We start from the raw sequence: 23,349 nt of genomic DNA, 5'->3' as shown, positions 1-23,349 counted from the left end.
TATAAGAATGTGGCTTTTTGGCTCAAAACGTCTGAGTCTTGGTGTGGAAACGAGTACTTGGCTGTCCCACCATAGCATTCTCGCAGTGAGACTGTCAGGGAAGTCTTGACTGGGGAGTATTTGTTTTGTTTACCTATCAGGCGTAAATTTCCAGGCACTCAGTTCATTTTGGGCTTGTTCCAGTTTGTCTTTAGTCTGTTCCAGTTCACCTTTCATTTTTAGGAAAAACAAGTTGATGGCTGGGTCCACCATTGTTGATCTCAGTTGGGCAACGCTAGGCTGCTGGACTTGCTTGAGGTACTGAATCTGATTCTGCATAAAACAAGAGAAAAATTGTTACTCATTTATAATTTAAAAAGCTTCAATGATTACAGAATGGACAGCGTTAAAAAACCACATTGTTCTGCTGATGGAGTTAAAAGAAGCTCATTTTTCTTCCATATTTTAACTGTTAAATTCACATGCAGATAGCAGTATTAACTAAAGTATAATCAGTAGGAAAATGAACCCAGAATAGAGAGAGGAGGGAAGGAAAAAAAAAAAAAAAAAAAAAAAAAAAAAAAACTTACTTTAAATTTGAAGACTACAAATTTTGCTCCTCTCTCCCAAATCTAATTAATTCTTCATACCACCTCAATTTAGGTTTGCATAATAAGAATAGCATTTAGGTTACTATAGTCCTCTACTTTTGTACTATTTGCATTCTTTTGAAAGGTGACTACAAGTAGGAAGAGTATCAAAAACACACTGAGTTTTCCCAGAGTCAAATTAGAAATTGAATAGTTTCCATATAGCTGTAATGTAGGCCAAATCAGAGTGATGACATTAATGTCAACAAATAAATAGTGGTTCTTACTATTTCCAAATTGTTTGTCTGAAATCCTGATGTGTTTTTGAAGACCACAAACAAGCACCTTTGATGCTGGTTTGTATTATTTGCAGTATTCTTATTATTTAAAAATAAAATCAGAAAGCTAAGGTTGAAAATCTGTTTTGTTACCGAGTATGAAACTTAGTTATCTTGTTTTAAATGAATTTAAGCTATACTTCAACAAAAAACAAGGGTTTCTGTTTGGATTTAGGATCGACTGCAGATTCTGCAATCAAGTAATGAAATCCCTTGTAGAATAATGGTTAGATTTGTATTTACTTTCAATTTACCTATTTTCCTATAGCACATGAATTACTTATAGAACCACTGTTACCATATTTAAATATGATTCATTCAAATGCATTTTTGGAAGTGTGAATTCTTTCAACTTAAAAGCCATGTCTTTATATATTTTACTTTAAAAGGGGTGCTAAACAGAAGGATTTGAATTCTAAATCCATACTCTTGTTAAAATTACATCTCCTTAGCACAGGCAGAATCGGTTTATACTAAATTCAGTTTAATATGCTTCCTAAGCCTCTCTCATGTTTCTTGATTACAGCAAGTAAATTAAGAGTTTCACAGGCTGAAAAGAACATCAACTTTAAAAATTACACTTCTGTTTGATTTTTAACTGCCGTGGTCACTTACACACACCCCAATACTGCAGGTAGGTGTGAATGGGCAAATCCTTGTACCTAAGTAAAGTTTCACTGAAGTGAAGAAAGCTCTGCACCAGGCACAAGGATCTGCCTGCAGGATTGAGGCCGCTTTGTATACATGATATAAAATAAAAACAAATATTTTTCTTTTATTTTGTGCATTTGACAGAACTGCATGTCCAGTTAGCTTGATTGATCTCTTTGTATAGTGAGTTTATGCTATTTGAGTGAGTCTTCCACATAGCAACAGGGAACAAAAAAAAAATCTGACTGAAAGACCACTACCAGTGAAAACAGCAGTGAAGACCCAGAGGCAGGTTTAGTCCCTGAAACCAGTTTAAATTCTGACTGATTAGATTTTATTTTAATTATGCAACTTTAAGATATCCACTGTTTCACTTGGACTTCAACTAGAATACCAATTTTATTTTAATTGTTTACAGGAGGTCTTTCAAACAAAATTCAACTTGTCAACCAATTTATTACAAAGCCTTTTTTCAAAGATTCTTTCCAAGAACATGTTTATTACATATTCCCCTCTATATAAAACATATTGCATACAAAACTACACTGAAAGAACATTACAGTTGCAAAGTTAAATAGCCAAAAGTTAGGGAATGCCCTGTGGTGTCATTTTGTATTTTTACCAAATTACCTAATCCACACAATATATTATTTCACATAGAACATTTCACTAAACGGGCTTCATCTTTCCACTAAACAGTGAGACCTCACTAACTTATTTTGTTTGTTTACAAAACCCCCAATGTTCAACCCATTTTTCACTTAGGTTTGCTCCCCTCTCATATATAATGCTGCCAGTACTGTACTTTATTTATGAAAATACTTCACTTCCAATGTTACAAAAACAGGTTTCTACCACCACCATTTAAAACATATACCAAGCTTCCTCAAAGACTGCATTGCAAAATCAATTCTGAAAGAGTTAAAAAAAAAAACAAAACCACAAAAACAAACAACCGAGCCTCTCCAATTGTCTTTTTTTTTTTTTTTTTTTTTTTAAAAAGCCCACATACTCAAAAGGTATACATCTTACATTTTATCTTTTCTGTATCTTCACTTAGAGGCTGATAGTCCATCCTTTTAACCATCCCGGAAAGAGGAGATTCATAAAGGACATGTGCCAACATGAAAATGGTTTTTTTTAAAGGGACAAAAAAAATCAAGCTGCAATTTGTATTTTTTGACACCTTGAAGTTAAAATAAATTTCCATCTTAAAGATATGAAAAAAAATTTCTGTAAGATAATCTTCTTTAGGTGTACGTGTCCTATCTGCAAACAATTTAATGACATTCCAAGAAAACCTCACAGGATTGTCACAGGCTGGCTGTCTCTTTAAGGCAAACCAGGCTCAGCCCTGTCCTGACCTACCAGCTAACCCCAGCTGATGGTGATATGGCAATTTAAATCAGTGACCCAGCTGCAGAGAATCAGGAAGGACTTCTTAAATACAACTGAGAACGCAGTACAGGGAGAAATGCTGTAGAGGAGATGGGATACTCCTGCATGGGAAGCCCAGTAGTTTGGGGCTGGCCGTGGTTAGAGAGCGGAGCTCTACTGTAGAGCTAACTCCTATGGTGAGCTCCTGGAAGGGGCCAGGCATCCAGGGACACTGTCTTGGGGCCAGTGTTCCAGAAGGGGAAGAGGGGCTAAGAGACCCACAGGAAGCAGAGTAGACTCTGGTGGCTGAGCTGTGAGAGAGATCTCCCTACTCCTCATAGGCCTTAAGTGAAGCTGCTGGAGTCCCCGGGGAAGGGAGGCAGTAGGGGAATCCTGGGGCAGAACCAAGACACGAAAACCAAGAAGCTCCACAGGGGCCAGGAGAAGCAGCCAAGAAGCAGAGTACTTTGGTAGAGCCTGAGAAGGCAGAAGAACCATAAATCTGAGCATTTGTTTTGTACTTTTAGTTGGACCTTTTCTTAGCCCAGAAGGGGAGTGAACTTTTGTGTAAGCTGGCAGGACAGCCAGGCCAAAGAAGAAGAGCAAGGCCATCTCAGGGCCAAGAAAATGATAACCCAAAGACGAGGACCCCTGGCAACACTGCACCCTGACACAAAGAAGCAGTACTCAAGGTAAGGATGCATCGTTACAAGGATTTACATGATTGTCAAAATGTGTAATCTCATATCTACAGCTACTGGATAATTAAGTGGTTCAAGCTCAGTGGTATGCCATATACACACACACTTGAATTCAACAATTGATCTATGTTCTACAGACTCATTTCAGAAACAGTTTAATTGGACTATCTAACAAGATAAAATTATTCCTGTACGCATTTCAAAAATCTCTCTGAACCAAAAATAACGTTCTTTACAAGAAAAATGAAATTGTTGAAGTTATTCATTTGTAAATAAGAGTATGGGGGAAAAAGGAGAAAAAAATTAAAAAACCCTCTCTTCATTTCTTAACATTCACAGCATGAGTAGAGAACTGCGACAATGTTTCAATAGTGGCTCTGCATCAGTGATGTAAACCTGACAATCCGTTTCACACTACTTCTGGCACCTCTGTGATCCCGAAGAGGAGGAGGAAGGAAAGTTGGAGAAAGGGAAGGGGGTTGTGAAACTGCTCTCAGCAGAGCTTAGGTCTTTGTTCCCCATGCAAGCAGATCCTAGGAGTGCACTGTGATGGATGGCACACTTAACCCCTAGGATTAGGGAGCATTTTACAGCTCTCTCTCTCTCTCTCTCTCATGAGTTGCTCACTGAAGAAACAAATACTTGACTAGATAAGTAAAGTAGAGGGGATATGGAAGAAACGTGTAAAAGGAGAAAATACAGAATTCCAAGAGAATCCCAAACAAGGAAAGAGGAATCCCCAGAGGCCAAATTAAAGTTAGAAAATCAGAAAAGTAAGGGGGGGGAGGGAAAAAGAGTAGAAAGAAAAAAAAAATAATTAAATATAAAAAGAGGAGCAACAGAAGTGTAACTCCGAGGGAAAAGAAAAATTGAGCTGCTAAATTTCAAAAGAATGCTGATCAGAAAAAAAAATCAAAGCCTCCTTTCCTAAAATTACTGCATTGTCTACCCATCTGAATCAGTGGGAAGGATAACAAAAACCAGCAACCCAACACCAATATGAATTATGTCAGACCAGAAGCTCCAGCAGCAGACATTGATTCTTGGCACTTAAGGATAAAATGCCACTGACTTCTGCTCCCATATCCAGAGTGAGGAAGTTATTTGACATTTATATATTTGATAAACGATATATTAGAAAATGGACTCATGCAACAGGTTAGCAGCAGCAAAAGTACAGAATTGTTTATGAATGTAACAATACTTGAATTAGTGCCACTCATCAGGAGAGGAATGTCTTTGCTATAGTTTAAGTTAAAATGTATATTCTTCCATCATTACTCTTTAGATTCTGATCCTATTTTTCCCCACAAGATACGAACAATATGCAGTACATGCTCAGCTGAAGACACATTCCTGTAACATTAAGACGTTTCTCAAAATTAAATACTTACAGTACACTCTTGCATTTCCTGTTCCTTCGTTGCCAGTCTCATCACCAGGATATTCTCTCTTCGGGCAGACTCTTGCTGTTGTTGCTTCAGCTTCTCTTCAGACTCCCTCAATCCAGTTACATCATTAGCTAATATTAATGATCAAATACAGAAAGCATAAACTTTAATAGCCTAGTTTACAACAGACTAGTTCAAAGACTAGGACTACTTTAGAAAGCATAAACTGGTTGCCTTTAAAATAGATTAAAGAAAAACAAAGTCAAAAACATCAAGGTTCAGATACTGGAATTACTCTAAAGTCCATTTTACATTTGTGACAGTCCCTGTTAAGCAGTTTCTACTAGTCCTTTTTTGAAAACTTTCTATCATGTTAAATACCAGTAGCAGCAACTGCAAGAGTGCTAGTGTAAACTAGCCACTGCCTGGGCCTCTTCTTCACTAGCACTCCAACTCTGCTGCTACCACTCAAGGAGCTGCACTGGTATTAAGGGAGGGAAAGGTCTTCAGAAAGAGACCAGTACAGGTGAGGAGTGTGCATTCTCAGCAACTGTGCTCAATTTCTAAGCAGCATTGTTTTTAGACAATACTCAAACTGGAATGTCAAAACCCCACAGTCACATTTTGACATTACAAAACTTCAGAGATGGCAATCCAATCACATTTAAAAGTTTCATTCCAACTAAACACACCATGTTAAAATATTTATATTAGATATGTTGGAAATGTAAGTTAGGGACTCAATTTTTGTTTCTACTGACATTGTAACAGAACTTTTGCCAATGTCTGGCTTCAATGGAAGCACCATCAGACACCAGATATAACTTTTTTGTTTTGCTCATGTCATTTTAGTTGACAAATGCTAAGATGCTAGAACTGCTATTTAGGAATGTTATTTTAGACTACTTGAGCTCTCTTTTAATGCACATCAAGGAAAAACTTAAAACTAGCTTTGGGGAGGATTTAAAAAAATATTGTTTGTACAAAATCTGTACTAGTTTTAGTCCCTGACTATTAGTGCTGGTACTACTGCTCCTCCATCTGACGATGGCAGGAGCATTAGAGTGAAAGTTACATATCTAGTCCATTTAATGCATTTCTACAGGGCTAGAGTGGTCCCAGCACAGAGAAAAATCCATGGTATACACTCATTTCAGATTGTTGCATGTACAAAACCACAACGAGCATGAAACCAATTAGATGTCAGTCTCTCTCAAAGCAAGCATGATAAAGACCGGTTGAGGGAGCAAAGCCACCTTGAAGAGTAGTGGTACAAAAGTCTCAAGATTTGAAAGCGGGGAGAAAAGAAAAAGGTGGTAAATCAGTTATTTTAGCTGCCAGTCCAATTAGTGACATAACTAGGACTCAGCTACCCTAAAACACACCCATTCGTCCAATCTTAGGGTGGGTGGAAGTCTCTCCTCTTCTCTTTCAAAAGGAGAAGAGCTACAGTTAAAGAACAGCATAGCTGGTGAATGTTCAAAAGGGGTAAATTAAGATACATGACCTATATAAGACTTAACTGGCGATTCATTTTAGATCTCTTCCCTTAACCAAAAATCCCATCACTTCTCATCCTATAATGGTTTTGTAAAACAGCCTCTCTTTCACAGGATAATATGATGGGTCTGAATGGCCCAGACTGCCAAAGTCTGTCTCAAAAGGGGCATGTATTCCCGCCCCCCAAGTCTGGGCACACCTTCTAATTTTGATGTGCCCAAACAAAAATAAACCATTTACTGATAGATGAAAAAGCCATTGGAAGATCTTCAATGGAAGACAATTGATTGAACGTACGGGGGGGGGGGGAGAGAAAAGAGAGATGGATCTGCTCTAGAAGATGCAGGTCTTGTGGCCTATACTAAACCATCCTGGCCAGTGCACCAGCCAGGTAACCCCTTCTGTCCAGATTATTATTCCCTACTGAATTTTTTTTTTTTTTTTTTTAAACAAGGCATATAAATCACTTGACACTGTACTTAAAAGCAGATTTGTGTAACATTTATGACTTTGAAAGTGGACTAACTTACAATTAAGATCTGTGTATTTGCCCTCCAGAGCCTGTACATATGCTTCATATTGCTTCCACCTATTGAGGGAGAAAAAACAAACATTTCTGAACCTTGATTTATTAGATTGAGGCATCTTCATTTAAACACTAACATAATAATACACATTTGTACCATAACCAGAATAGGTCACAAGGGAAACATGCAGGTATATACATTAGATTCTCTATATGCTAGTTAAAAAGATGGAAAAGTTCATGGATACTCTAGCCATGGAATACTTAATTCTGCTTCTGAACTAAAGGAGAAAAGGATAAAAAGAAAAATCACTGCTTTCTAAAAAAAGTGACATACTAGAAGTCTTAGAAGGTTGTTTGTGTTATTCTGGACAAAACTTTGGACCATTCAGGTTTACTATTTAGCCATGAATATATGGAACACTTTACTTATTCATTTAAATATTATTATGTTCCCAAATGCAAAACTATCAAACAAAAGAAAAAAGTTAAGAAATCACAAACGCTCAACATACAAGCAGATTTAGAATCCATCAAGAAATTCAGACAGTCAAAATTAATAAGGTAAGAAGTTGGAAAGTTTTCTTGGCTTGTTCAAGCCAGGATTGTCTTCTGAAAATCCAACGAATGGGAGACAAATAGTTAAGTTATTGGCACAGAAGCAGTTATAAGAGTTGGCCATCTTTTGGCTACTCTAGCCATGGAATACTTAATCTATTTATTCAAGAAGAGAGACTAGATTTACACCATTCTGATGCAAACAAAACTTTGGGGGGGGGGGGGAGAGGGGCATTTGGGCAACAAGGAAAAAATTAGACTACTAAAACTACCTAGATTTTCAAAGCAATGAGCTCCCAACTGACTTAACAGCAGACTTCAAGAGGTCTTTATCAAATGGTAAGGTATACAATAAGACTAATATTTTAGTAATGACCACGAGACACCACAACTTCAAGAATGTTCTTATTTAAGCAAAATTCTGCAATTATTCCTTGTCTAGAGAGACATTTTTCCATTTTGTTTAAAGGACTGAAAAAAGTCTAATTTGAGAAAAATTCAGTTATAGTGAAAGAGTGACTTGTCCAAATATCTTTATTTACTCATGAGAGCACCTGACTCCTAGGAATAACATGTAAGCAACTTTTAACAGAAATTATTTACTGGGTGCAATCTCCTAATTTATAGGAGCATTTTCAATCTGTTCTATTTTATGGCCAGCTTTTTATTCAAGATTTCCTTTGGAATTTCTACTAAGTTTGGAGGCTTAAATATCAATTTTCAAGAACAAAATTACTTACCTTAAATTATTATTTCTCTAAAAATACCATATAGGATTCATTCTTGGGTCTTGTACATACATTCATGGGGGGGAGGGGATGAGGGGGGAGGCCCTCTAGCACTCCTGTAGTTTAACTCAAAGTCTGAATACCGAGCTTGCTCCAGCCTAATTTTTCAAGAGGCTCCAGAATACTCTAGCTTGTTCCTTGCAAGAAATCACCAATTTACATGCAAACTGACAACCTGTGTGTTAACAATTTCACAACTGCTCTACTGTAACAGTGTTAGGCACATCTTAACATTCAAACTTTGTGGCAAACAGTTTGCATTCACAACTGCTGACCCTTTTGTAGGCTCCTACCAAAATTTCAGGAGTTGGGAAACCTCCTTGAGGACTCTATACCTATTGAACTTGGAAGCGAACAGCCATCTAACACAACTCTTAACTTGCCACAAGTGGTCTAATAATCTCATACCGATCCAGACAAATGTGATTTCTCTCTTCTATTTGGATGGCCAGGACCAATCCCAGGAGACTGAGGGTACATCTTCACGCGCAATGTTAAAGCGCTGCCACCGCAGCACTTTAACATGGCTTGTGTAGTCGCAGCACAGCGTTGGAAGAGGGTTTTCCCAGCACTCTTATTTAAAAATAATAAAAAAAAACTCACACACCACAGCCCTCTACGAGGGGCGTAGTTCCCAGCGCTGGTGCACTGTCTATACTGGCACGTTACAGCGCCGAAACTTGCAGTGCTCAGGGGGGTGTTTTTTCATACCCCTGAGCAAGAAAGTTAGTGTTTCAAGTGCCAGTGTAGACAAGCCCTAAGAGTTTTGCTTCAGATGTTCGCTCCGTTTCAGAAAGCTTTGCTCCAGAAGGCATGGTGTTCCCCAACCAGGTCTCACAATTCTTTTGTAGGTCTTGGAATTACTGTAGATTCTACTAATAGCAATCCTGATATTAGCAACTTCCAGTTAATGGCAATATGTTGACAGGAACCAATCCCATCCCATTAACACAATGTTAAGAGGATTCGGATATTGGCAACAGCATGCTGTTTTTTGTTAAAGTTGCCACCTGAAGCCAGGGAAGAAAGTGCTAGGACATGCCTTCCCTGCCTGCAGCTGGTGCTCAGTCCATCCTAGTGCTTCCTGCTGGGGCTGTAATGTGCGCACCTGCACACAGGGACCACACAGGAGGTATGGGGCTGCAGGGGCAGGGGGTTGCAGCCCAGATGTCAGAATCACATGGTACCTCTCTCCTTGCATTCTCCAAGCTGTGCCCTGCCAGGGAACTACATACAGGCAAGGAAGCACTTGGATGTGCTTATCCCCAACCCCAGAGAGCACAGGGAGAGGTACAGTGCAGCCCGACTGGTTCCCAGTCCCCTTGCTCCCCACAGAAAGCCCTGGCACATGGGCTGCAGCCTCCCTCTCCTGCCGCCCTGCCTGCAAGCAGGCCTGCAAGCAGATTTTCTCGGAGCATTCCTTCTGGGGCTGCAGCCCTTGGTTTCCTTCCTTGGCTGTTGATTCAGAAACCTGCCTTCCACTTGTCACCTCAGTTGCCAGTAAAAAGTTGCTATTATTTGGCAGTTGCTAATAAGTGGAATCTACTGATCTACTGTGTAAACAGACTCAAGGGAACCTTTTATTGCACACAATTAACCTTTAAATAACCATCAGACAGCTCATATAGGAAGTTCCTTTCTTGACCAGTCAAAACGGAACTAGCTCAAATGTTCAAGCCTCTGAGGTACCTGGGGTTAGACTGTTCTGAGTAGGGAAAAGCTCTGCCATACAGCCAGCCTACAGGTGCCACAGAGGGGCAAAAATCTGAAGAGCCAGGAATGCACAATATCCAGGAGTGAAAATCCTATACTGAGGTTATTTACTGTGCTTTAACTCCTGCCTTTGACATATGTTCCTATAATAGCATCTATTCCATAACCCCAGAGAACTCATTTGCAGCAGGCACTGCAGTGAAATGCTACTTCCTGAAACGTTAAACTTGAGACAGAACAGCACATTTAATAGGTGTTAACAGCACTTTTTCATGAAAATTGATGGTTTAAAGGCTAGGAAGACTGACAGTTACTAGGAAACTGGCTTAAAGTGCAGTTTTACTGAGAAGTATGACTAAAAATGAACCATTCTTATTAAACAGATCTTGTGTAATAGCTGTCTGTATCTGCTTGCTTTCATGACAAAAGTTACTACTTGTTGTCCCTGTTAATACAGAGCAAAGCTAGAAAAATGAGCTGGATTCTGTTCTCATGCATCATTAAGTATTTGTATTACAGTGGTACTTAAAGGCTTCAACAGATATCAGGCTCAATTGTCCTAAGCACAGTACAAACTCCGTTAAGAATCCTTGCCATTAAGAGTTTACAATCTAAACAGACGTGATAGACAACTAGGGGGTGGTAGGGGAAACAGGTTACCCAAGCTCATACAGCAAGTCAGTGACAGAACTGGGAACAAAACCCGATTCCCAGTGCAGCACCTTATCCACTAGACAAATGGCACAAGTACCCTCTGAGGAGGGTTTGACAGATTTTTAAGGCTAATAATAGTCAACAAATCTAATTCAGTGGATCTCAAACTTTTTGTATTGGCAACCCCTTTCAGACAGCGAACCGCTGAGTGAGACCCCTCCCCCCCATATAAATCAAACATTTATATTTAACATTATGTTAAAATGAATTTACCTTTTCTCACCACTTTTAAATTAAGAGGTCAATAAAAATGTTTAAAAAAAAAACTTTTCTGCTTAGAACAATTAAATAGTTACTGTTTAATTCGGGGGGAGGGGGGGGGGAGGGGACGACTTGCTAGCTAGCTGGGAGACTGTGAAATGTGGCATTAACAAATACAGTATCACTTTTCACAGCAGACTTGCTAGTGCCCTATTGCCACTCTTACTTCTGTGCTGCTGCCGGCTGCAGGTGCTGCCTCAAGAGCAGGGCAGCTAGAGCACGGCAACTGCTGGCTGGGCGCCCAGCTCTGAAAACAGCGCCACCACCAACAGCAGTCCAGAACTGCAAAAGTAAGGGTGGCACTGCCCATATCATGCCACCTTTACTTCTGTGTAATGCTTGGCCTTTGTGCTGGGGGGGGGGGAGGGAGAGAAGGACAGCAAATTTTCGGGGGGCTTTAGGCCACACAAGCTCCTCTCCCCCACAGTACCAACCTATGTGTGTGTCTGACTGTTAAATTACAAATTACTTTGGGGGGGGGGGGGGCGCTGATCTCAATGTTTTGATTGGTCTAGTTTAGTGCAGCTTTTCAGCAGCTGAACAATCAAGCCCTCTGTTGTCCCACCTTTTTAGTCTCAAGACGACAAACCTGCATGCATGATATTACAATCCCGAAAGCCCAATTTCCTTAAGTGGTGATAACACAATATATATTTGTATTTAGGAACAAAGATTTCTGCATTCTACGTTTACAATACTTTTTGAAGTAAATACACTACATTGAAGTGGAAAGGTGTGTGTAATTTTTCAAAACACTAGATTTAAATGATATAATTTAAACCAGTTACTCTCTGCTTTGTGCATGTACTTGTGATCCCCAATTTGAGAACCTCCTGATCTAACCTGATCTCCTGCATAAACACACAGAATAGAATTCCACCCAATAATTCCTCCACTGATCTTAACTTTTGTGAAAGTTAGAGGTGTGGTAGTTTTTTTTTTTTTTTTAAAAAGATGTCAAACTTTGATTTGAAGAGATCAAGTGAGGAGAACCTACCACACCTGATAATCTGTTCCAATATTTCATTATGCTCACTGTTAGAAAGCCTGCATCTTATTTCCCCACCTGATCCAGTCATTGGATCTTCTTAGGACTATCTAAGATTAATGTACTCTCTAGACATCAGGATCTTCTCCCTGTATAAGTCTTCAAATAAAGACTGGATGCCTCTCCTAAAGATATGCTTTAGTGAAACAGGTTACTGAGCTCAATACAGGAGTAACTGGGTGAAATTCTGTGGCCTATTATACAAGAGGTCCAACTACATCAGGGTTTCTCAAACTGGATTGCACCGCGACCCCCTTATGACAACCAAAATTACTGCATGACTCCGGGAAAGGGAACCAAAGCCAAACCCCACCACCCCAGGCAGGGGTGCCAAAGCCTTGCCACCCTGGGGGGTGGCACAGCTTGAAGGCTTCAGAACTGGGCAGCAGGGCTCAGATTTCAGCTTCAGCCCTGAGCCCCAGCAACTCTAACACAGCCTGGTGACCCCATTAAAATTGGGTCACGAGCTACTTTGGGGTCCTGACCCACAGTTTGAGAGCTGCTGGACTAGATGATTTAATGATCCTTTCTGGACTAACATCAGAGATCGAATTGTAGATTTTATTAGAGAAGGTTAATAGACTGAAGGACCTCAGTCTCTCATTGAAGGACATGTTTTCGAGACCTGAAACCCCCTTTTTTTTAAAAACACAATTTTTCAACTTCCTTTAACAAAAAAAAAAGGTACTGTAAAGATCTCTGGCATTTCTTCTTGTTGCTTTCCACAGCCTGCAAGCATAACTTATCTTAAATGATTGACACCACAGCCCATACTTCCTCACTAGGCTTCCTACTGGTTTTAATACATAAAATAAGAGGGGTAATAAAATTATGCACAATAGAGTCATCCAGGTAGGGGAGTAATTTGTTCCACGCAATCTTTGGGGCTCTCATTCCCTTCCCATTGGTAGGCTCCAATGGCAAACAAACAATTTATGGGCTTTAATACTGTTAACTGACATTTCCATAAAAAGTAGCATTGACATCTAATTTTAATCCACTACTAGGAGTGGAACCACCACAGCTGACACTATTCCCACGACTTTAAAAAACAATGACTGGGTCAAGGAGATTATTACTTTTGGTTCTGCCAGAGCTGTTCCATCACAACCTTCTAACCACCATTCCCAAAAAAGATGAATTGGGCAGAGCAATAGTTGAGAACAATGACAAGAAGCTTTCTTAAGCAACATCCTAGCCTTCTTGGAGTTGCTCATCAATGCCTTCCCTTCAACAATAGCCTAGCGTATTCCCACTTGCCTTTATTAGACAAGTTATGGACCCAACCTGTAGGCTTGTACCCTGCAGCTCCCTCAGAATCTATGTCCAAATCTGTCAAAGATCAAGTAGGAAAGATGGTGCCAGTCATGCACGGTTTTGTTACTACGAAGACAGCTTAGTCCAAATCCAAGTGGTTTTATCTGCAAGTAATTTTAAATCATTCTAAATAATAAACCTGTGACTGTTGCTAGACTAAAAACAGCCTCAGTTAGCCAGGCTGTTCATCTTATGGAAAGGTGCTGCTGATCAGAACTTTGAAGATGCTATGATGAAGATACCTACCTTCCTTCTCCTGTACAGTGAGGAGTTTTCAACATTTGTGCTGCAATTGTTCAGCCTTAGAACAGGACTTCTCTGAGTAGCCTCCCTTTGCATGTTCCACTTCAGGTATGCATGCACTCCATGTGCCTTTAATCTGAGATTTTTGGTAGCAGTGCCTCTTCAGCCCATGGGTGTACACTAGGCTTCTTCATGCCCATACAGAGCCAATACAGAGCTGTGCCCAAGAGGGCAAACCACCACCCATTACCTCTCAACTGTCCTGCAACAGAGCATCTAGCATGCCTGCTTCAGGTTGACATGGTTTCCTTTTACTTTATAGCCCTATTTTGTTTTAGGGTTTTTTCCTCCATTAAACACCTCTTTTCTCTTCTCTCCCCCCGCCCCCCTCCCATCAAGAGACTCTACTCAGGGGTTATCATCAGTGTGGTATACCAGGGTCCATGGGACTCAAGCACTGATGCTTGGAATCTATTGAAGATAGCAAATGACATTCACAGTGCATCCACTGTCTGGGAGACACATACATAGTTGAAAAGCGTACCAGTCGCAGAAATTGGCAAAGCTGCAGCTTGAGCATCAGTTCACACAGTTTCCAAACACTTTGTTCTGGTATACACCTCCAGGAAGTCAGATGCTGCTGTTGACACAGCAGTCTTATTATAGTTTTAATAAGCTCTGAAGCTTGCTCCTCTTTCCAGGAATGCTGCTCTGGAGTCTCTTGAGTGGAGCACCAATAGGGACACTACTCAAAGAAAGAGAGGTTACTTACCTTGTACGTTAAGTTCTTAGAGATGGGTCCCCCTATGGCTGCTCCAGTACCCACCCTCCTTCTGCAGGATTTTATGGTAGAAAAGGAACCAAGAGTGTTTCACCCAAACAGTTCTGTATCTCCTTGGTACGATGTCTAGAGCACATGCCAAAGAGACACTGCCACAAAAAAAATCTCCCAAAGACACACGCATACCTGAGGTGGAATATCTATAGGGACATCCTCAAAAATACTCCAGTTACTGTACAAGGTAAGTAATCTCTCCTTCCACTACTACAGGGAAGTGAACTAGATTACTTATGACTAGTAAAGTGAATTAGAACACCACAGTGACCTGTGAATATAAAGTCAAGAAAGGGGTGTTTTGGAACTACTATATCAACAGTAGATAAAAGGTTAACATAATATCCTACCAGACCATTAACACAATTCTGTCCACACACACACACAAAATTCATCCTCAGAAGCCCAAAGGATTCCATCCATCTTCAAAAAGGCCCTTCAGTGACAAAAGTACAATTTCATATGTTTGTTAAATTCAATTTAAAAACATTTGAACGAGTCAAGCAGACCATCCCTTTTCATGACACAATATAGGCAATGGTATTGTTTGCCCACTTTAAAGGGCACTAAGTATTGGGCACACAAGCTGGGTTATACGCCTTTATCTGTTTGTTGAAATTTCTACAATAGAATTGGGCAATCCCGACACAGCCTTTCAAAACTGTAAAAGTTATCAGTTCACACAATTTGTTTGCTCTAAGCATGATGGAGAATAAAGTTAATGTGTGTATCGCTATTAAAAACCATGTAGTCCGGGCTAGTGAAATGGTAGATTGACAGATCTTTGTTTTGCAATTTGTGGGGAAGAGACATCTAAGGGTTATCTTGATTGTTTTGAGCTGCTGGCAAAAAAAGTAACTTTTCCAGGGGGTGGGGATGTTAAAATGGAAGATCAAGGAGGGAAATAAGGGATTGTTAGAATTTGAAGTTAACACACGTTTAAGTTATGAGTTTACAATCTTGCTAGAAGTAGAATCTTATAAATTGTCACTTCAAATGTAAACAAATATTTTAATCTTGTGAACATTAGAGCATAATTGATTTTCTGGATTATTTACCCCCTATTAAATTTTTACAGACTAATTACTTTAATTGCTTTCCATGCTGTCAGTCACTCCTCTTTTTTTAATCACAGCTTCTCCTCATTTGTTTTATCAGTACAGGCTGTTAGAAATGGGACTTGTAATAGAATTCCAATCTTTGAAAAGCTTAAGTTAGAAATCTGAAACCTCTAAATGACATTACTAGAAGGAAAGGAGTGGGTGAAGGAGATAAGTGGAAGTTCACTGCAGAGAAATACTATTCCAAAAAAATGAAAATCTGCTGCAGTTCAGTGTGCCCATGAGATTCCCAGAAGCCTTTATAATTGTGTCTGTTCTGGTAGCTCACCTTCACGTTTCTCTTATTTTCTCTTTTTACCAGTTATATTTAGTACAGAACAGTCAAAAGGAGAGAGTGAATAAGCACGTGATTGCTGTGAAACAGCACATTTGCAGCCTCATGCAGGTCACAAGTGGCTTACATACATGCTCTACAGAAGCTATTTGTAGAGTGGGAACAGTGTTCGGAATGACGTGTGGGGGCAAGCAAAGCAGATTTAAAGGCAGGATTCTATGATAAATGTTGGAACCATAGTCTTTTCTTGAGCAGTCTGTATAAGCAAGGGGATGTAATTCCTATAGTAGTTAGCTACTGGATAAAGTGGAAGAAGAAGAAGGGGGGAGAGGGGGACAGCAGCTGCAGTCATGCAGAGCTATAATGAAGCTACACCTAGGTGTAGCTATATCTATTTAAAAAAAAAGTACTCACATAACCAGTTTTAAAAAAGTTGGAAAGAGACAGTATTTGTTGAACTTCAAGTTAATATTTGTTTACTCACTGATGTAACCAGTGCCAGGATGTGAAGTTTGTCTACTTAATGTGTACATCTTTTAGACCATTCGAAAACAGCAAAACATTATCCACAAACGCACCGATTATCTGTGCACAACATATATAGACTGCAAGATTCCCCACACAGACACCACAGAAGATACTGAAACATTTTAAATTGTCAAAATATATAACCAAGGAAAGTAAGTCTACGCAATCCCTACATAAGAGATATGTAAACACAAATATTGCCATAAATATTCCAGTATTTTAAGGGGGAGAAGGGTGTCCCAACATATATAAACATTCAAACTTCAAGGTTGAGACACCACTTATGCATATTCCTGTGTCCAACGACAACTCTGAAGTCATTTGCCATCTAACAGTGAGATACTGGCTTGAAAAAAAAAAAAAAAAAACACTGGATGAAGGCCATACAATACACCAGGTGGTTGTGGTGGAGTGCAGTCACCAGCAAGGTGCAGCAGTAACAGCCTGGTGGAAAAACCCAACCCTACGACTTCCAGCTGCTTGAAGGGGGGAGGGTATTCCAACCCAGGGTGAATTCCCTTCATTAGGGCTGATCTACATACCATATCTGCAACTAAAATTGCTTTTTAAATCTATTTACTTAAACCAATGTTCATCCCTGTATTGAACCACAATCCCAACTGCGTTCATAGTTAAATCTGTTTACAGCTAGATTGTGCTCATCACAGGGCCTGACACTGGGATAAGTGAACAGATTTAAGTTAAACTGTTGCAACTTTTACAGTTACAAAAACCTATTAGCCAGAATCTGAGAACACCTGACCAATCTGAAATACTCCCACTTAATGGCTGGGGAAAGGGACTTCTTTCTCTTCCCCATATAGTCAGTCTCTTCTGCTCTCTCCAGTCAGATTTTGATGTTCCCTCCTTTGAACAGTTTCAGTGTATTTGTTCTAGACAGCTTTCCATAACAGAGAAAAAACAAGATTATCGGTTTCAGTGCTGGCTAAAGAACTCCCAATAGCAGTAGTGAAATGGATCAATTTTGCCAATTTCACTCAGCTGCTACTTGGGAAAAATATTAAGCAGCTGAGGTACAGGAAAATGTATGCAGGCTCAGGAAGACAGCACTGCATCAGTTTATATTTGATCCACATTCAAGAAATCCTTATGGGGTGTGAAGACTGCCAGAAATTTGTTTTTTAAATAAAAAGCTTAAATTACATAGTTTCTAGCTGCTTAACTCTCCCTACTCACCAATACTAATATGCTATTTACAATTAAAATGGATTTTTTTTTTAAACCCTGATAACTTCAAGGACATATTTACAGATACTGACAAATGCTTTCAAGAGTGACTATTGATTTCAGGTGCCTCAGTTCTGGGTATTTAAGTTGAGACACCTTTAAAGAGGCCTGATTTTCAGAGGCTGGAGAGCAGCAATATGAGAAATCAAACTCTTTTAATATGTTTCGAGTTGGACATGAAAACATCAAATCACTTTGAAAATCTTGGCCACTGACAACTATCAAATTACAAGTATTGCTACATGGTGTGCTTTACGAAAAGCAGTTTGGACAGAGCGGTACATTTCCTATTAGGATTTGAGAGAAGTCCCATTTTAAAAATGTTTGTTTATACAGTAAAAACCCATTTATTACTTTACCTTAGGATCAGTTCATCTCTACCCAAAACCTTAAAGTCTGTTTCACTAAGGCGAACCTGCAAAGTAAAAAAAACAAACAATGTAACCGTTTGTCACTGCTACCAACAAAACAAGGAAAAAAAAAAAAAACGTGAAAAAATTTCAAACTTACCTTCTTTGGGAGAGGTTCTTCATTAGTCATTGTGAACTGAGGAAGAAAAAACAAACATTAGTCTGATTTGGTCCAGTTACTGAGTTCAGAAAGTTAGCCCATCTTTGCATTCCCAGCCTTGATATAAAGAAAACCATCAGTGAGGTCAGAGGCTGAAGTACACAACATCTGTTTGACAACAAGCCACCATAACCATGCTGGTCACTCTTCCAGCACAAACATCAGGAGGTAGAATTCAAGTAACATTTTATTTTGGTGATACTATTGATACTGGTATTAATGTTGTTTTTACTGTGACTAACAAAAGAATGGTCTGTTAAAATTGAAAATGGTCTTATGTGTTTATTCTCATTTCTATTTTCACAAGTGTAGGAGGAAAACTCTACATAGACGCTTACATATTTAAGCAAACATCTATAATTTTGCTATTGACCCTGGTGATAACCTCCAGAGAATACTTTTCCAGTTAATTCTTATTTCTGCCACACATATCCACAGTTTACTCTCCTAGTGAGACAGTTTGCAACTTTATTCTGTAGTACTGCTACCAATATTTATGAAACGCAAAGTCCTCAGAAGTCTCTCTCTGTCTCACACACGGGTCATGCCTTATAGCAACAGGTGTAATGACAGGCATAACAAAACCTAATAGGCAAAGGTCAAATACCATAAGAGGCAATGGAAAAACCACCACCAAAATAGAGGATCACTTACTTAAAACTTTTTGGTTGGTTATAGTGTTTTAGAAGAAATACAGGAGCTCAATAGAAGGTTATAAACAGCAAAGATAGCAGTTTCAGGTCTTTTAAATTTTCATTTATGCACAACATTAATTTCTTTGGCAGTCCACTACTGCAATGGTAAGTCAGTCACAGGCCAATCTAGTTAAACAGGATTTAATCACAAAAAAAAATTTTGGTGGCCTCAGAGTGCAGCCACCAACTCTTGCTGGTGGCCACTTTATTTGTTTTTCGAAAGTTAATTAAGATTTTAGGAAAAATTGTCAAAAATGAATATCCAGTTCACTGCAATTTATTTATGTAGGTTTTTTGCAGACTCAGTAATAAAAATTAATGTAGTTTCTATTTACTGGACCTCAACAGAATAGAAACATAAGGTGCCTTGCATGTTCTTGGTTTTTGGTGTTTGTTTTTGCTTTTTTGGGGTTGCCTTTTCTTTTTAAGACTTGCTAGTTAGTCTGCTTCTGTGAAATATGATGTGTATGTTTGTTAACATCATTTCTCAGCAGCAGCCTTGCTAACTAGCTGGGAGGCAGCTACAAGTGATATTAACAAAGATACAAATATCACTTTTCACAACAGACTTACTCAGCCCTGGCAAGCCAGGAGACAAATTAAGCTCTGGATGGGGAGGCGGGTAGGGAGGCAGCACAGAGATGATGTGGGGGTGGGGGGAAGATATATAAGGAGCCAAGGGAGGCAGCAGGTGCTTGGTGGAATGGAGGGGGGTCCGAGGGAGGCAACAGAGGCCGGGGCAATGGGGGGGGAGGGGTGAGCCTGCAGCTGGAGCCTGGGGACCAGAGGCCTGCAGCTGTGCCACCGAAGTGCAGGGCTGGAGGACACAGCAGGGATGATGGAGGGGTGGGCCCAGGGCCAGCACCTGCTGCCACGTGGCAGAGGCCTGAAACTCTGCAGCCAGGGGATGGAGCCCACTGCCTTCCTCCCAGCGCTGAAGCCGAAAGCCAGAAGCCTGTGCCCTACCACCCCCAGGAAGGTGGGGTACTCACACTGCTTGCCTGCTTCTCTGGTGTTTATGGCTCCAGATGGGGTCAGGGCCCAACCCCTGCTGACAGCGCCAGAGGAAAGGCCCCTGTTTTGTCCCCCTCCCTCCCACCCCAATCACCATCCAGGAGGTGGTGGCTGCACGAAAAGCCCCTGGTGGCTGCATTTGAGAAACACTGAAGTAGCTCCTGAGTAACATTTAGCCAGTTTGGAAAGTGGCTGATGATTTAAAAGGATTATAGACTCCCTTTGTTTCAAATCAATTTGCTGGAGAAAAGCCACTAATTCCACACTGACTCAACTCAGGGGAAGTAGTTTATGAGCGAACACACACACACAGTTGAGGGATAAAACAAAACTAAATTTTTCAATTTAACTAGGATACCCCAGTCTGTTATGCTCGAACCTCTCTGCAACACTTCAACATTAAATAACCTCAGTACCTCCCATGATTTTTTTTTTTTGACAAGTTTTAACAATAAGTTGAAATTTTAACCAATTCTAACCTGGGGGGACAGGGAAAAGGGGAGAGAGACACTCCAGCTTTCCACAGGCCAAATAAGTCTTTTAAACAACAAAAAGACTGATCCCCTCCTCCCTCTGAAAGCTTCAAAACTAGAAAGCGGCTGATTTAGATGGAAAGGAAAGAAGTATAGTCACCAGAAAAGCATTTGTGGAGCAGGAAAGATGCTATGCAGTTGGAAGCAGTTTTTTTTAAATAAACAAAGTAAAGTGGAGTGCAAGAACTCCTTTGCCAAACACTGAGATTCTGTTCTCAAAGACCCTAGTTAAGGGCAGCAACAGAAAAACATTCCCCAAGAGTGTTTAATAAAAAGGGAATAATGGTGCAACAGTCAACAGTTCTGTTTTCCCAGGGAAACTTTTCAAGACTGCATCAGTATCATTAACTTGTCCATAATATTACTGATTCAGAGAAAAAGCAACCATATTTTGGCTAATAGGTTTTCATTAGTTTTGCAAGACTGATCTAATAGATACTGGAGAGTTTTACTAAAAAAATTGCTTGGTTCCCAGAAAATATGTTCATCTGATTTTACTTTTGTTTCTTTAGTATGTATTATTGTTTTAAGTGTGGAGGGCGGGAAGTAAAGGGAACTTGTTGAGATGAATTTCTATCTAAGGTGCACAGTTCAGTTCTCCTAGATAATGTGCCTTTTAAAACTTTTAGAGTTGAATGGCTAAGGAAAGAGGGTCATCAAATCACTTGCCCAAGGTGAACCTCTAAGGCACCCAGTTTCTCTAATCATTAGGATACACTGCCTCATCTTGCATTTTATTATAACACTGGAAGTGTTAACATGTTTGTCCTATAATCTGGTATTCATTAAAATGGACTCTAGTCTATTATGAAAGTCTGTGGCTATGTCTGTAGTACAGACTTTTGCTGAAACAGCTGTCAGTCCAGGCAGTTCTCAACCTATTTACCATTGTGGGCCAAAAGTACAGTTCTCTGTTTTATGTGGGCTGTATCCACACACTATATATACTACCTGTATGGCCCCAAGGATGTCACATGGGCTGCAGCTGTCTGCTGATTGGGCTGTAAGCGGCCCATGGGTTGAGAACCACTGGTCCAGGGTATTGAGACATGACCCCTACCTGGCTAAACGCTACTTTTCCCCAGTAGATCAAGCTATACAAGTAGAGAGGGCTTGTTTACACAGTGCATTAGTGCACACGAGTGTGTAAATTTTCATGTGCAGCAGCGTGTCACGCACGGGGTGCAACCTTGCTGACACAGACTAAGTTTCAAACAGTACTATGGCAACGCCAATTAGGGAACTTTTAGAGTGCACCAGCACAGTTCACAACACGCTGCTACACACAAGAATTTACATCCCCATTGGTGCTCACTAACGTGCTGTGTAGACAAGCCCAGAGAATAAACTATGGAACGCATCTTTACCACTATAATCCACACCAGGAGAGCTCTGCCAGAGTCGTATACTGGTATACCTACATAGATAAAACACACCTAGCAAAGGCCTAACTTATAAGAGCAACTTGGATTTTGACTCTCCTCCCCCTCCCCCCCGCACACAGGTACCAATGGTTAGTTTCCATCTAAGAGAGGTAGAAGCAACAGCCTTCTTAGCTGTCCTCAGGACCAGACTTATCAGCATGTTATGAGCAATAAGGAACACTTGCCCTTAATAATCTTTTTGTCTTTTCTGAGTGCAAGTCTATGCTTAAGATGCTGCATCAGCACAGCTATACCACGGTAGCACTTCAATGAAGACGCACTAAGCCAACGGGAGACCTCTCCTATCAACATAGTTAATCCCCCATACCAACATGGCGCTGTCTATGCAGGGGCTTAGGTTGGTATTACTCATCGCTCACGGGGTGGGTTTTTCACACCCCTGAATGACGCAGTTATACCGATATAGGTCCGTAGTGTAGACCTGGCCCAAAAGTAATGAATGGTTGTTTCTTTAAAAGAAAGTGGTCCTGTGGTCAAATGTATAGGTAAGTTACACCTATCCAAATTTAAATAAATTTAAATAAGTAAAATACTAGTCCAGTTCCAGTAATGTGGTTTTATACAGTTATGAATTTAAAAATAGTCCATGCATTTGTAATATAATACAGATTTAATTCTGTTGATTTTAGTGTTTAAGAGCTTAAATCTCACACCTTTTCTAATGCTCTAAAAAGATTTACCTTTCTCCCAGAAAGCAACAAAGAAAACCATAAGTTTCCTTTTGTTTTGTTTCACAGGAGAAAGTTTAATTTTTTTTTTTTAAAACCTCAACTTTCAAAGAGCAAATGCTTCTTTTGAGTGATCAGTTACAAAAAACTGAGTTTTTAAACTGTATCCACCCACTTGCCATGAGCAAATTTTTTTTTTATTTGGACAAGTAATCAGTTATCACACCCCCTTGTGGAACATTTTCAAGCTACTTAATTAAGCCTTGCAAAATCATCATGAAGCTTCTTCTCTCCCTCCATTCCACACTATTTAAGAACAAATATAATTCAAATACAGAAAGTGCATTTCCTAATAAAATGAATTTATGGTACACAACTGCCAAAAATATCTGCACTGATCATCAGAAATATACTGTATTTTTAAAGAATTTCAGTCAGAACATTTAAGAAAAAGGTCATGAAGGAATTTTCTGTCTGTCGTCAAGTTTTCCACAGTGGCTATCAGAAGCTAATAGTTTATTTTTTAATGGAATTAATGTGAGTTTCTTCAGTTGTTCAAATGCCTCGTTTGGCCAACTACACTCCCAAATAAACCTTAACTCTGACACATAATATCGATAATATATGTCCCAGACCACACCTATGTAATGTTATTCTACTTTCACACTGCAGAGATCACTATTAATGTTTTGCCTTATAATCAAAGTTTGATAATCTGGGATG

The 23,349-nt window shown here is 39.7% G+C and overlaps 1 protein-coding gene across 3 annotated transcripts in view; it reads right to left on the bottom strand.

Annotated features, from left to right (window-relative positions):
* The window catches only part of WTAP (WT1 associated protein), a 40,333-nt gene that overhangs the window by 8,605 nt on the left and 8,379 nt on the right, over positions 1–23,349 (bottom strand). For all 3 annotated transcript variants that reach the window (XM_054021513.1, XM_054021514.1, XM_054021512.1), the window contains exons 2-6: positions 18,212–18,247; positions 18,061–18,116; positions 7,058–7,116; positions 5,031–5,158; positions 134–312 (exon numbers count right to left, since the gene is read on the bottom strand). In XM_054021513.1, coding sequence (XP_053877488.1) covers positions 134–312; positions 5,031–5,158; positions 7,058–7,116; positions 18,061–18,116; positions 18,212–18,241 — 452 coding nt within the window. In that variant the 5' untranslated portion in view covers positions 18,242–18,247. The remainder of the gene's footprint in view (positions 1–133; positions 313–5,030; positions 5,159–7,057; positions 7,117–18,060; positions 18,117–18,211; positions 18,248–23,349) is intronic.

This window comes from Malaclemys terrapin, chromosome 3 (genome assembly GCF_027887155.1).
Source record: "Malaclemys terrapin pileata isolate rMalTer1 chromosome 3, rMalTer1.hap1, whole genome shotgun sequence".
Classification (NCBI taxonomy): Eukaryota; Metazoa; Chordata; order Testudines; family Emydidae; genus Malaclemys; species Malaclemys terrapin.
Note: the sequence above shows the minus strand (reverse complement) of the source record. Positions and strands in the feature narration are given on the sequence as shown.